General features: G+C 38.4%; 1 protein-coding gene across 4 annotated transcripts in view; it reads left to right on the forward strand.

Annotated features, from left to right (window-relative positions):
- Window positions 1-14,362, forward strand: part of CYFIP1 (cytoplasmic FMR1 interacting protein 1) — a 77,308-nt gene that overhangs the window by 13,886 nt on the left and 49,060 nt on the right. For 3 of the 4 annotated variants that reach the window (XM_069876006.1, XM_069875989.1, XM_069875995.1), the window contains exons 2-12: window positions 2,037-2,160; window positions 2,330-2,419; window positions 3,815-3,892; window positions 5,001-5,102; window positions 6,333-6,514; window positions 7,838-7,934; window positions 8,073-8,201; window positions 9,400-9,504; window positions 9,679-9,770; window positions 11,014-11,131; window positions 11,823-11,945. In XM_069876006.1, coding sequence (XP_069732107.1) covers window positions 2,044-2,160; window positions 2,330-2,419; window positions 3,815-3,892; window positions 5,001-5,102; window positions 6,333-6,514; window positions 7,838-7,934; window positions 8,073-8,201; window positions 9,400-9,504; window positions 9,679-9,770; window positions 11,014-11,131; window positions 11,823-11,945 — 1,233 coding nt within the window. In that variant the 5' untranslated portion in view covers window positions 2,037-2,043. The remainder of the gene's footprint in view (window positions 1-2,036; window positions 2,161-2,329; window positions 2,420-3,814; window positions 3,893-5,000; window positions 5,103-6,332; window positions 6,515-7,837; window positions 7,935-8,072; window positions 8,202-9,399; window positions 9,505-9,678; window positions 9,771-11,013; window positions 11,132-11,822; window positions 11,946-14,362) is intronic. The other variant, XM_069875998.1, reaches the window with a different exon arrangement.

The following is a 14,362-nucleotide window of genomic DNA, read 5'->3' on the forward strand; positions in this document are numbered from 1 at the left end:
TTTGTAGTATGCCCCTGTTATGCTTGCTTGGAGCCGGTGTGGCCTTATCCGGTGGTGCGGCAGGTAAGAGGGCTATGGGCTTATTGGTCCCACTGCCACCACCAAGTCCCAGAGCAGCCACACAGCCAGGTGTTTCTGCTTTGCTAGAGAGGCTAGGAGGAGGAAAGGTTTCAAGTTGGAAGGAGCATCTCAGCTGAACTAACCCAAGTAATGTGTTGTGGTATTTTTCTTTTTTAGCTAAAGCTTGATCTATAGATATTGAGACCCAAAGTTAAAACACTGTTTATTTGAAATGCTCTGTCTCTTTAGCAACTCTCTTCCATTTCTAGAGGAAAGGGTAAAGTTGTTGTGAGTGTGAACTCCTCATAGGACTTCTGCCCAAACATAGAATTTTTTTGGCATTTGTTTATTTATCAAAAGAAGGACGCTGTGGTTTTTACTGGTTTCTAATTTGAGGAAAAACTGTGGTTCTTGTGAAGGAGCTTGAGCTGGGTGTGGGCAGGTGTTGGGCAAACGTCCCAGTGCAGGTCTGACAGCCTGCGCTCCTGTTACTCTAGTCCTTCTTTGTTTTTTGGCAGGGATCACAAATTGCACAATACAGGTGTTTGTTTATTTGCTTTAACAAAAACTCACATGCTTAAGCTTGGAGCAAGGTTTGGGCTGGGGAGACAAGAAGCAGAAGCCCCATAGACCTTTCCATTGGCTGTTGAATGAAGTTGTTGGCATACTCTCTCTATATATGATGCATTAGTTTTGTGTTGATGGCTTGGGACGCAAGGCTGATCTCTGAACATAGATAGATCATAATATCTGGCTGCTTCCTTCCCTTTGCTTTGGGTTCTGATGTTTTTTGTCAGCTGAGCCTTTCCTTGGAGGTAATTTTTTAGTTTTGTTGGGCTTTCCCCAGGAAACCATAATTACATAAAAAAAAGTGAGATTTTTCTGTCAATGCACTAGAAATGCAGCTAGTTGGGGGGATCACCAGACTGTCCTGGCTCACTTTCATGGTGAGCTTTCAGCAAAGCTGTGACAAGATCTGCTCATTCTCCTCCTGAATGCAAGGATGGTATAGCTCTACAGGGATGATGTTCCAGGAGGGGCCCCGCTTCTCAGGTATGTGGGTTTTTGTGCTTCAGGGATTGTTCCTGCCCTCCTGGTTAGAGCCAGGGGTAGTGCTCAGACACTACTTTCACAGTAAGTGTGTGGGTTTGCTCTGGTAAGCAGGGGAAGTTGCAAAGCTCTATAAACAAAAGAGGAAGCTTGATTAGATGTATTCCCATAGAAGTGACCATTTTTTCACTCCACCGAAGAGGACGAGTAGGTTGTTCTACAGATGTGGCAGATTGGGTTGTTCTTCACCCCACACTTTCTTCATAAATCTTATTACTGTTCTTGGGTCAAATCCCCATGCAGTGGCAGCAAAGGTGCCTATCACCAACTACTCAGAGCCAGCCTGGCTGTCATAAGACATGAAACACTGGAGGCTGCTGGCACTTCTTGACAGCCAGGTATCCTGAAGATGGGCTGGCCAGCTGTATCTGTGGATAAGAGTTTGAAGACTTGTCAGCTCAAAATTTAAACTTTACAGGAAAGTTTTGTACCTGGGCTTCTTACAGGATTGTTTCAATGTTTATTGTAATTGAAGCAGACCATGGAATACCTTATCTTCTAATTCAACAGATTACGTAGTTGTCTTTGTTTCTTTACTGTGCCTTAGAGGTTATTCTTTCCACTATTTTTTGTGTATTTCTGGTGTGCAACAGTGGGGGAAAAGAAACATTCCTCAACTCATAAAAGTAAGGGGGAGGATGTTAGTCCTAAAAGGCTTTTTCAGACTTGTATGCTAAAACCAGCTGGGTTTCAGTTTGACTGTTTTGCTTCTGATATGGTTGAAGAGAAACTGCACATTTCTCAAAACATAAATTTTCCTGCTTTTCATATTACTCACTTGTTTTCTGTATAAATAATAAGATTAAAAGTTATATGTATGTGTTTATCCATATCTATATGTATGAATGTATATTTTTCTTAACCAGGTGCAAAATGACTGCTCAGGTAACACTGGAGGATGCCTTGTCCAATGTGGATCTCTTGGAAGAATTACCATTGCCAGATCAGCAACCATGTATTGAGCCCCCACCATCATCTCTGCTTTACCAGGTGTGTTGTCATTGTAGGAAAAAGAGGTTTTCCGTTTCTCATTGCTATTAAGAAAAAGAATATGTGCTTTTCAAAAATAAACAAAACCAAAGTGTGTTTATACTTGCAATATATATAAAAATTCTTTCCCCTACCAAGGATTAAATTCTGCATTTTGTTTCCTCTGCAGCCAAACTTCAACACTAATTTTGAAGACAGAAATGCATTTGTCACTGGCATTGCGAGATACATTGAGCAAGCTACAGTCCACTCTAGCATGGTAAGTAGATGTTCAGACATATACTTTTGTGTTAACTTGGAATGAAAAGAGAGGGACATGTCTTCTCTCATTTCTTTATAAGAAGAGTGGTCACAGAAAACCACTAACCAGGTTACCTACAACGCTTGCAGGAGGCAGTGAGATGAAAAAGGATGTGGATTTTCTTTTTTCATATGTGTACTTCTTGATAATTTTGAAGTGGTCTTTTTCCTTGATCAACCAGTGTTGCTTAAATGTTTCTTTATTTCATTGTGAATTTTTCCAGTATTCTGAGGTGAGTTGGTTATATTGATAAGTAGTTGCTGTAATGTGAGTGAAAAATTACCTTCCGTCCTCCCAAATTTCAACTACTTCTCTGTCAGCTCATTGATATTGAAGGGGTTTTGTTGGCTTCCTCAATGTGGAGCATGTACGTTAGCGATTTATTTACATGCTTTTGTGTAAGATGTGTGGCTTTTAACAGTTCCACAATATAGGATAGCCTTCCTACTAGTAACTCCATTCCTCTTTGCTGATGGTGTTGCTGGTTTGGAATACAAAAAAACTTGTAGGTTGCAAACACTGCTCTGTACTGAACTTGTCATCATTTCATAGCACTCTTGGAAAATGAGGAGTAATGTGACTAAAAGCCAATTCACAAACAGTGGGATGGGCAAGTTAAGCACCTAATTACATGATACTGAAAATTATGTCACTTTCCACCAATTTACTCTAAAAGTTACCTGGCTGCTCCTTAGCCTGTTTTCGTTGTTTGGATGTTGTAGACCCTCTCCTTTGACATGTCGGTAAAGGATATTGCTCTGCACATGCTGACTGTTTCATCCTTGACCATTCCACTTGCAGTACCGGAGTTTAAAAATTAAAACAAACAGAACCTCTCCCCCATCGATTAGTATTTTTATTTATAGATGACAGTGTCTAGTTTTGGGAAGAAAGAACCATACAAAACCAGTCAGATCTGGGGAATAATAATAGTTGTCATTAGGTAGGTGTAATTGTTGCAGTTGCTGATTAATGATCTGGTACGTGTGTTTTGGCTTATGTGGTATGAAGACTGTGATGTGAATTCTCTCAGAATTAAGTTGGGTTCTAAAGTATATGACTGAGAAGAAATGATTTTTTTTTTGGCTGTTGGATTGTAGCCAAGCTGTACATCCGTAGCTGGTCAACTCTAACACATATAATACGCCAGGTGGGCCTATGGATTATGGTAATGTTATTTTACATACATAAAATATGATGTATCATTCAGCTTGCAATATATTTGATTTTGTACACTTACATTCTGATAAGAGAAATAGGTTTGTTTGGACAAGGTTTTGGAATGATGGAACACGAGTGGATTTCTCTCTTGTATATTCCAATTCCTAATTATGCTGAGTCTCTTCCTTACAGAATGAAATGCTAGAAGAGGGGCAGGAATATGCAGTCATGTTATACACATGGAGAAGCTGCTCAAGAGCCATTCCTCAGGTAAAGGATGAAAATTAAGCTGTCACGCATCATGTGAGATTTTGTCTTGTTTTGGTGTGGAGTTGCATGGATGTAGCTTTATCAAGGGGCTATGAAATGTAGTCTAATTTGACTCCCAAATAAGCAAGCTAAGCATGTCATAGTGTCTCTTAGAACTTGGGGACCAGTTGGTCTCTCTTTTTTTTGACAAGGGAACAATAGCAATGCCTCAAAGGTATTGTGTTAACCTTATGGATTGGTTCAAGAGTAGTACAGGGGTAAGCACTCTAGAAGGAAAATCTGTGATTGTCAGATAGTTTGAGGTAAATTTGGGGGTTGGAAATAGATAATCTTTAAGGTTCCTTCCAACCCAAACCATTCTATGATATTATTTAATAAATTTTATTCAAGAGAGTGCCCCCCAACTTAATACTTAAGTTCAAAACAGATATAACAGGTGGCATAGCATGTGTTAATTATAATTCAGGTTAAAGATTTAAGCTTCTACACATATTAGGTAGTAATTTTCTGAATGTCAGAGCTATGCAGTGTTTTATTGAGCTGTACGCAAATTAAAACTCTGTGAACATGTGAGAAGTCCATAAGCATCCTGAGGTGTTTGGGTTCCGCAGGGGTGGGGTGGGAAGAATACTAAAATGCATCAGGAAACCAGACAAAACTATAACCACCTGCCTACTTATAAGATGTTTGCAATGCAATTATTTTTTTGCTGGAATGCAAGGAAAGCTTATTCGATGATTTAAATACTTAGAGTGGAAAAGAGGTAATCTGTTTTAATTTCTGGTTTTATCCCTGTCTTAGTGCATGACTTTCAACAAGTGGTTTAATAAGGTGGAAAGGGTATTGCCCGAACCATACAGAGGTGTTTGAAAACCGAACTATTTGCTGTGATATAATAGAGAAAAAAGCCTTAGTTTTTATATATTTTTTTTAATCTACAAAATTAGTCTTAGAAGGCCAGCATAAAATTACCAAAACTGGCAATTTATGCCTTAAGTTTGTTTCTTTAGGATGATAATACTTTTTCTCAAGTTGTTACTGGGGTCTTAGTTTCTGAGGCTTTATCAGGAAAAGTTCCAATTATAATGATCTCTTTATCTGTCCTCAGGTTAAGTGCAATGAGCAGCCTAACAGAGTAGAAATTTATGAGAAAACTGTGGAAGTTCTGGAGCCAGAAGTCACAAAACTGATGAATTTTATGTATTTTCAGGTAAGAGGAATGGGGACAAAGTTTGTCAGTAGGCTTGTGTTTTCCATTACTATTTTGTATGCTTGATATTGTGTGCTCAGATACTGAACCTAGTCATTATACTTTGGAAAAAAACCAAACATATTGTCTCTCAGAAGGGCAGAATTTCTGCCTATCTTAAAAATTTCAGGCAGTCTCCATTAAGGCTTCCAGCACAAAATTGAAGGTAATTCTATATGGTCCCTCTGTAGCACATGGGAACAGTTCTGGCACTTTAGGAAGAAAGGAAAAAATATATATATGTTTCACATGTATACATAAAAGCTTCCCAGCACAGAAGCCATTCGTTGAGGGGGTGAGGGATCCACGAATCTGGACACCAGAGCAGTAGGTGCAGCTCTGCTATGGAAATTCATAATTGAGGCAAACTAAGCCAGTTGTTGTGACCTGCCAGCCACCCGAGCTACATGGATGCTGTTGAATAGCCGTCTGTCTTGCTTTCTTCTCTCGTGCTGGCAGCTTGCCATTTGGTTCAATGGACTGAGGATGTTTCCAGGCATTATTTGGAGGGAGGCAGAGCAGCTAAAGCCCTGAGCCGTGGAGCACACAGGAAGAGGAGACTGAAAGAAATGTAATATTTTCTGTCGTCTTCCTCAACTGACGGATATTACTGACTACAAACAACCTCCTTCTGGTCAATGAAATAAGTTCTTTAAACTCGGAACAGATTCCTCTTTACATTCGAAGTCGCTCTTCTTTTTATACTTGTAATTGCTGTCTTAAATGACCTGAAGTGTGCTTGGAAATAAGCCCTCAAATAAACACATGGCAGAATGATTTTGCAGTTGGCATGCAGTGCTGTTAATCTGTGTGCTGTGGGTGTTTTAATTTTGAGAGAATATACCTATAATATACCTTTTAATGCATATACACTTTCTCTCTGAAGAAGGTGAAATCACTTATTTTAAAGGGATTTTAAACTTTTGTAACTTTAATCTGCAAAGAATAACCTTGCTCCCTGTGCCAGGCAAGCTCTGTGGCAAAAATCGCTTGCGACACTCGTAGCACACATCAAGTGCACAGAGGTGGAGCTGGAAAGTCTGTGCTGGTGCCTTGTTAGCCTCACATGCTTTGAACATTTTTCTGTTTCAGCAGCACTTTTCATTGGACCAGCTCCACTTAAATGATGGAACTTTTTTCTTGGAAATTTCATTACTCCCTGTTTCTTCTCTTTTTTTTTTCGCCTGTTAGAGAAATGCAATTGAACGATTTTGTGGGGAGGTGAGGCGCTTGTGCCATGCAGAGAGGAGGAAGGACTTTGTGTCTGAAGCATATCTGATCACGCTGGGCAAATTCATCAACATGTTTGCTGTACTGGATGAGTTGAAAAATATGAAGTGCAGCGTGAAGAACGACCATTCAGCATACAAGCGGTAAGTAATGAGGAGCAACAGGACCTGGATTTCTGCTGCCAGGGTAAGGCCTCCCACGAGATGGCAGCAGTTGCTCTTTTTCTGACTTTTTCTCTTCAAAAGTAGTCCTGTCATGCCTGGGACAGTTTACCTTGAACCAAGGGGCGCATTGACTGCGATTAGGTGGTTGAGTAAATCTGTTTTCTTTATGCAGTTCTCCCAGCAGGAAAAGGTTCTCCCGCTGTCAAAAATTTCTGTCTTGCTGTACATTAAACATGATGAATATGCCTTGCTTAGCAAAGCTTTTCTTTTTAAATTTGAAAGGAAGTGGCTTTCTGGTCACTTGTGCTACTTCTATTCTGTTCTATTCTGTTCTGTTCCGTTTTGTTCCATTCCATACATCCACTTTTCACATTCGTAGCTGACAGTTTTTACATTTGTTCTTAAGACATTTCAGCTTTGCTGTTCAAGGTTGTTGTGACTACAGGGAGGGGAGGGTGTTGGGATATCAGTGGCCAAATTTTGTGCTTAAGCTGCTAAATGGTATCAAGTATCATTTGTCGAATGCAGTGTCAGAGCAGGGGAAAACCATCTTTATGCCAGCTGTAGCATCTGTGATCTTTCACAAAGGAAACCATTCAGGGAATAACTAGCCAATTTTATCTATGCTGCTCCTATATACATGAGATTAAACTTCTACCTCGACCAGTAGCTGCCTTTTGTAATTATTGTTGTGCCTGGAAACATCTTAAACTTACTTGGTTGGCCTGTCTTCTTTCTTTGGAGGTGTGCTTCTGAAGCACAAACTGTTTTGTTGAAGGCTGACTTCTTGGGTTTTTGTGGCTTGGGTCTGTAGAGTCACTGCTGCCCTCATCAGTTGAGGGGCAACAGTTTTTGGTTTGTGTTGGATCAGGCCTTTTTACTAGAGTGCAGTGAGGGATTTGAGATTGTAAGCCTGTTCATTTGGGATAAATTAAGTCCGTATCTCTCTTATAGTGGACTTCAACCTTTCTTAAAAAGCTTTCCATTTATCTTTTATGAAACAGGTTCTTGACACACTTTTGTTAAGTCCATTGCTTGTGCTTCGGTAACTCAGTTTTATAAAGCTGTGGCAAAAAAGTACTGGCCACGTCTGCCAAGATCTCTTTCTGTTTGATCCAGGAGCTTGGAGATACACTGAGGTTGACAATCCTGTATAAGCAGGAAATGACACGCCGTTGTATTGATGCTTGAAGATGTGCTGACAACTTAAGTTCCCCTGGCGGATTTGTGGATGGGGGTGTTTTGCTAACAAGCAGTCCTGTTGAAGGGAAATACTATTTTTTTTTCCTTCTGTTTTCAAAGAGCTGCTCAGTTCTTGAGGAAAATGGCAGATCCTCAGTCCATTCAAGAATCACAGAACCTCTCCATGTTCCTTGCCAACCACAACAAGATAACACAAGTAAGCTTTAATTGTGTTTTTGCAAGGTACCTAATGCTTTACAAAACCATTAAACTAAAAGTCCTCCAGTTTGGTAGTAACTACTGTTTCCCAGGGAGTGTAACTGTAATTAATATCCTTTTCTTCTTTTTTTTCCAGTCTTTACAGCAGCAGTTGGAGGTGATTGTTGGCTATGAAGAGCTGCTTGCAGATATTGTGAATTTGTGTGTGGACTACTATGAAAACAAAATGTATCTAACGCCTAGTGAGAAACATATGCTTTTGAAAGTAGGTATCTTTTGGGTACAAAATTAAAAAAAGAGTGCTTAAGGCAAGACGTGGATGTTGCAATTCTTGATTTTTTTTTTTTTCATTTATGATTAACAAGATAACTCGAATTTCCCCACCCTTTCTTTTTATTATTTTACATACTAAATGTATTTGGAAACTTTCTAATCCATTTTTGTTTTTCGTAAATTGAAGTTGACACAATTGAACTTCAGCCTTGCTAGGAAACCAATTCTATGCCATTGTATTTCTATGAAGTATAGTGACAGCAGAAAGGAACTACTACGCTTTATTTCTATATGTGTCAAGTTTGTATAAAAAGCTTTTGGAGATGAAGCCATGTATCAAATATTTCAGGGAACAAGTAGCTTCAAATTAGGGTTGGTAAGTAGGTAAGTTTAGTTAGCTGGAATATGTACATGTAGTAAGAGGGTGCTGGGCAATATGGAGTTTGTTGATATCGGCTGCATGTCTTGCAGTGGAAGAAAAGGTATAGAGTAAAAATTAACAATTTGCCTTATGACAAATATTTGTGACTCATTTCAGTGTTTAACTTCTGAAGGGCTCTGTTTATTAGGACAAAATGGAAGAATCCTGAGACCGTACGCAAACTCTAGGACATTTGCATTCTGTCTGTGGGGATGTCCAGCATGTCTTTCATATTTAGGCCTTTTTTTTCCAGTAAATGCATGCTTAGAACACAGTGGCTCATGCTTGGCTCCTACTGTTGTAAATACTGAATTATAACTTTATGTTAATGAATAAAATGGATAAAATGTAATTAGATTTTTTTTGATGCTTCTGAGCTCTTCTGCATACAATTCAGAGATGTGTTGAAAGCCGTGAAAAGCAATGCTCAGAGATGTTAGATCTAAACTTATGTTACAAACCAGTTTGCACGTACAGAATATTAATAAAATGGAAGCAAAAAAAGGCTATTTAAAAATAGCCAGGCTCTAGTTTCAGTGAGATTTTTTTTTGTATGCGAAACCTTTATACAAGCAATTAGCGTATTTTAAGGATGACTCATCAGGCTAATGTCAATGTAGGAACTACTAATATATGTTTAATAAAAGAATACTACAGAAATATATGTATTTGAAAATATATTCTGTTTGATAGAGAGTGGGTGTTTCAGGACTGCAGTTTTTTTTTACCTGAGGTCTTTTTACAGAGAGGTTTGATTTTTGTTTTTTAGGTTATGGGCTTTGGATTGTATCTGATGGATGGAAGTGTCAGTAACATCTATAAGCTGGATGCAAAGAAAAGGATAAATTTGGCCAAGATAGACAAGTTCTTCAAGGTTGGTTAATATGTGATCTTAATATCTGATTTTAAAGGTAATCCCACTTACATTTTAAATATAATGAAATAGAATAAAGATCACTTTGGACTATAATACAGATAAATAATAGTTTCCTTTCACTAAGATTTATGTTTAATAATTAATCTAATCTGACTTATTCCCTGCGTACAGCAGTTGCAGGTTGTCCCACTGTTTGGAGACATGCAGATTGAACTTGCAAGATACATTAAGACCAGTGCCCATTATGAAGAAAATAAATCCAGGTACGAAGGAGAAGAAAACAAAGAAGGGATCATCTAGGCTGGGGAAAGTCAGACCCTTGGAGTGTATTTTCATAATCTATCTGTGGGAGTTACTTTAATAGGATTTTCACCTTGGTCTGCTTTTTGGTACGGGTATTTCACTATTAATATAATTCACATAATAGATACAACAAAAAAACAGGTTGTTTAAAGTCCTTTCTATAGTGTTGAGCTCATTCATGTGTCTGTGACATTTCTTATCGCCTGGGTTGGAGGAAATGAACTTTATCTTACACTAATTTAATTTTATTTTTTTCCTTTAAATATGAAACTTTCTTTAAAAGAAATGAAGGATTTTACTAAGCAAGGTGAGCAGTAGCAGTGCATGGGTAAATAGGCATGTGTATATTGTATATGGAGCAGCAATTTAGCTTGTCTCCCCCCTCTTTTTTTTTTTTTTCTTGGCTAGGTATGCAGCACAGCAAAACGGCTGGGAAATGCAGCCAGTTGTTACATAAATGGTTCCATGGTCTATGGTTATTGCTTTGTTTTAGTGAATGTTTCTGTGCTCCTCCAAGACCCTTCCCTCCATGCAGTTACATGAATTTAGAATGTAGTGCTTTGCATTTTAATTCCTGCAGAAAAATCACATAACCTGCATGTAATTGCTAAGAGAAAATCCATAGCAGTGGGCCTACTGAGCTACTAAAAATATGGGGCTACTTAATGTGACATTCTTGGTAACATGTCTTTTGTGTCTCTCTTGATAACATGTTAATAGTATTTTATAATGCATTTTTTAATAGTTGGGAGCATACAGTAGGCTCTTCATAGTTAAGCAAGAATAACAAAACCTAATCTGAAGGTATCTAAATGTATCCTACAGTCTGTACCTATACTTCTGCCCTGCCTTTCAGTTCTTTTTGGTCCTGTGCCTGAGTGTATGCTCCCTAAGAGAGATGCTAGTTTGTATTTTATAGCAGCAGCCTTAAAAAACCCAAAAAACCTAAACAAAAAAAAAAGAACACAAAGAAAAAAGGTTGTTTCTTCTTTAAGACTTAGAAGAAGTGCTATTTGAACTCAGAAGGGCAGTCCATTGCTAACGGATTGTGCAAGGTCAGAGGTAGAGGAAGAGAGAAGGCCTCAAATAGAGAAGAAGGAAGAATTAAAGCGGTTATGCACTGTGGATCTTACATTGCAGTATCAGTTGTATTGTTTGTTGCCTAAACTGATTTAGGTGGGGGTTTTTTGTCTTCTGAAACAGATGGACATGCACGTCTTCCAGCAGCAGTCCCCAGTACAATATATGTGAGCAGATGATCCAAATCAGAGAAGACCATATGCGTTTCATATCAGAACTGGCTCGTTACAGCAACAGTGAGGTATGTGGGATTAGAGATATATGTGCAAATTTCACATCACTGATTAACAGTTACTGTTAAGTATCTGAAGAACAGTAAACCTCAGGCTAAGTAAATGGCAAAACTTGATTACCTGAATGGAGAAAAGCTGGCTGCAGGGCTAGTACCCATTCTTTGCATGATATTTTTTTCTCTATTTAAATTTAAAATAGTAATGACACATCATACAAGCTGCAATATTCTTCTTCCTCTCTCTGTGCATATATATATAGGATATATATCATAGAACTTTTGGCATGTCTCTCTTGGAGTAGTTTTTCTAGCCCTTAATCTGAATGGCTGCTCATAAGAGTTTAAATGAAACTAAAAGTTAGGAGATCAGTAAAAACAAAAGCATATGTAAACCCATGCATGTATACTTATATAAAATATACATATAACATATGTATGTGTAATATAAGTAACTGGTGTCTTGAATTTGTCTGTAACACTGTTTTGGTGATTAGGGATCACCAGTGTTTTCCTTTTCTTTTCCAAAATCTGTGAAGTTTGACTATGTAAATCTCTAGAAGAACAAGCTGATATTAAGGCAGGTGCTGGTACATGATGCTGTTTTAAGGCTTAAAAGAAATCTATGCAGAAATTTGTCTATGGATGCTGAATACAACATGTTGTGATGTGGATTTGGTGTTCTTGTTTAATAATGTTCCAGGTGGTGACTGGATCTGGTCGACAGGAAGCTCAAAAGACAGACGCAGAGTATCGGAAGCTCTTTGATCTCTCTCTCCAAGGCCTGCAGCTTCTTTCCCAGTGGAGTGCACATGTCATGGAAGTGGTATGTTATCTGGGAGATAAAATCAGATGAAAAAGAGGTGACTCGGTGAAGCTGGACAGGCTTTGCTGTGACAGAATGAAAAATGCGTGTTGTGTTTTGTTCCCTTAATTTCTCTCTTCCTTCATTCGTTTTCTCCCTCTGCTCCAAACCACATTCTTGGAGGAAGGTACAGGAAGTTCTTGGAGGCTAAGAGTAATGTTGCTGCTTTGAAGATGCAGTAGTTTATACAATCTCAAACTGTACATTAACGTGTTATATTTAATGGATAGGTGATCACCTGTGAGCCTTGACCAGATGTTTTTATGTTGCTCTTGATACATACATTTTGTAGACTAGGACTTCATTATTTTTCTCTAAATGTTGTTTAGAATTGTGTTCTGTTAGAAATGCCCATGCCAACTTGCAGTCACAGAGAAGGTGACAGAACAGCTTTAACTGGCTATGTTTAGATAACATTGCTTAGTAAATTGAAGCATGTAACGTCTTAATCAAAGACACAAAGATGTATGGAAAGGCTCCCATTGGGTTTAGATTAGGCTTTTGGTCAAAAGAAACGTAAATGTGAGGAAAGGAAAATTTGAGAGATGGAAGAGGTGAAATAAAGAACCCGCAGTTTTGATTCTCTATATTCTAATAATTTATTTTAACACCAGATGCCAGTTAGAAAAGTGATGGTTTTTTTCTGATGAGAAACTGCTTAAGGCAAAAATTGAAGAGGGGGATGCAGGAATTCCTCTTATACTGCAGACACTTAGATAAAAGCTGCATGTCTTACCTGTACCAAAGCATGTTCTAGGAAGGGTTGAAACACATGGTGTGTTGTATGAGAGAGGCCGGAGCTGCTCCTCCTCTGCCACTGATGTCTGAGGGAGCATCAAGCCATTTGCAGTGCCTGAATCCAGTGTGGTCACAGCAGGCATAGAGACCCAGTTTTCTCTCTTCCGTATTTTCAACTGCCTCTCTTAAAAGCCAGTTGATGAGTCATACTTTTTCCTGTTATTATTCTATTCCTGTCGAAATCAACAGTGTATTTTGTGATGAAAGTCTTATTCTCCTTTTCTCCTTCTTAAGAGAGGCTGCTGTCATCTATTTCTGGCCTCTGCAACTCTCAGACTTAGTCCCTTTATTTCTGTCATTGCAGATTAATGTGTTCAGTTTCTGTCTTCACAGTGACAGTCTTTCTGTTTTATTATATATCTGTAGAAAATGTCTCATTGTTAGCTCTGTTTTTATCCTCCTGGTTTCAGAACAAACTTTCTCTGATGGCCACAGCAGGTTTTTTTGCCTATTAGCACTGCTTTTTTTTTGTCCTTCTGATTCGTATTGCTTCCCGTAAGTGCTTCTTGTGTAAGTTTGTGTTCATCTTCTCCCCGTCCTCCTAATGAGAATTTATTCTAATCTGGAGCATCCAACTTATTTACCTGTTTTATGCATTCACTGAGCATCCATGAACCTTGTTACATGCATCATGTTCAGATAAAACGTTTCAGCATACATTTGATGTCCAACTTAATCCTGTCAACTTAATGCCCCCCAAATACTTCATCTTTATTTAGTAATTTCCCCGGTGTCCTGTTTGTAGCACTTAGTTTGCAGGGTGTGATGCTCTTTGCCACAGGTAAATCAGTGCAAACATTAATCCATTATAGTAGGAAAATTTATATTGGTCTGTAATCTAACACTTATGCAAAGATAATGTCAACCAGGCCTTGCTGTTGGCTGAACTCAAAATGTCAGAAAACTGTGTTTGTGACTAGGATTTTTCACTAGTTGTACCCTGGTGGAAATTACATCAGCCTGACACTGCTTAGGAACATCTTGAGCTGTGTTTGCAGTGCCTGAAGAGACAGTGTTTGAGAGAAACACATGCTGTGCAGATGATATTGTCACAGATAATACAGCCGTTTCCACACCTTCAAGTCTAGTAAACATACCCTACCCCTTCCACCCACCAAAAAAAATTAGTTTTCCAGTTGTCATTTGAATTCTGAATGTGGATGTTTGGCCCAGTTGGAAGGTCCTCTTTTTGTCTGCAGGTGTGATGATTTTTTTTGTTATGCTGAGGTCTCTCTGTGTTTCTTGTGCTTGAAGTGAAAAATAAATTTTTGTCTATTCTAGTGTTTGCTCAGTACAAAATACCCTGAAATGTATTACCTGCAGAATGTAAATTGCATTTTTTGAGCTAATACAGGATCACTGACTTTCAAAAAAATTTGTTTGGCAAGTTATTGTTCGACATCTCCACTAGACAGTAGTTTCAGAATTTGTGCAGGTTTTGAGAATAGTACCAAATATAATTTGTCAGATATTCTTGAAGACACTTCAGTATTTCTTAAAGCATCTTATTTGTGTCCAGCTATGCTTTGTGTTTCTCAGGCTTTTCCTTTTTTTTTTCCCCCCTTCCTTTTTCTCCCTGG

The sequence above is a fragment of the Phaenicophaeus curvirostris genome, chromosome 1, assembly GCF_032191515.1.
Source record: "Phaenicophaeus curvirostris isolate KB17595 chromosome 1, BPBGC_Pcur_1.0, whole genome shotgun sequence".
In the NCBI taxonomy this organism is placed as follows: Eukaryota; Metazoa; Chordata; class Aves; order Cuculiformes; family Cuculidae; genus Phaenicophaeus; species Phaenicophaeus curvirostris.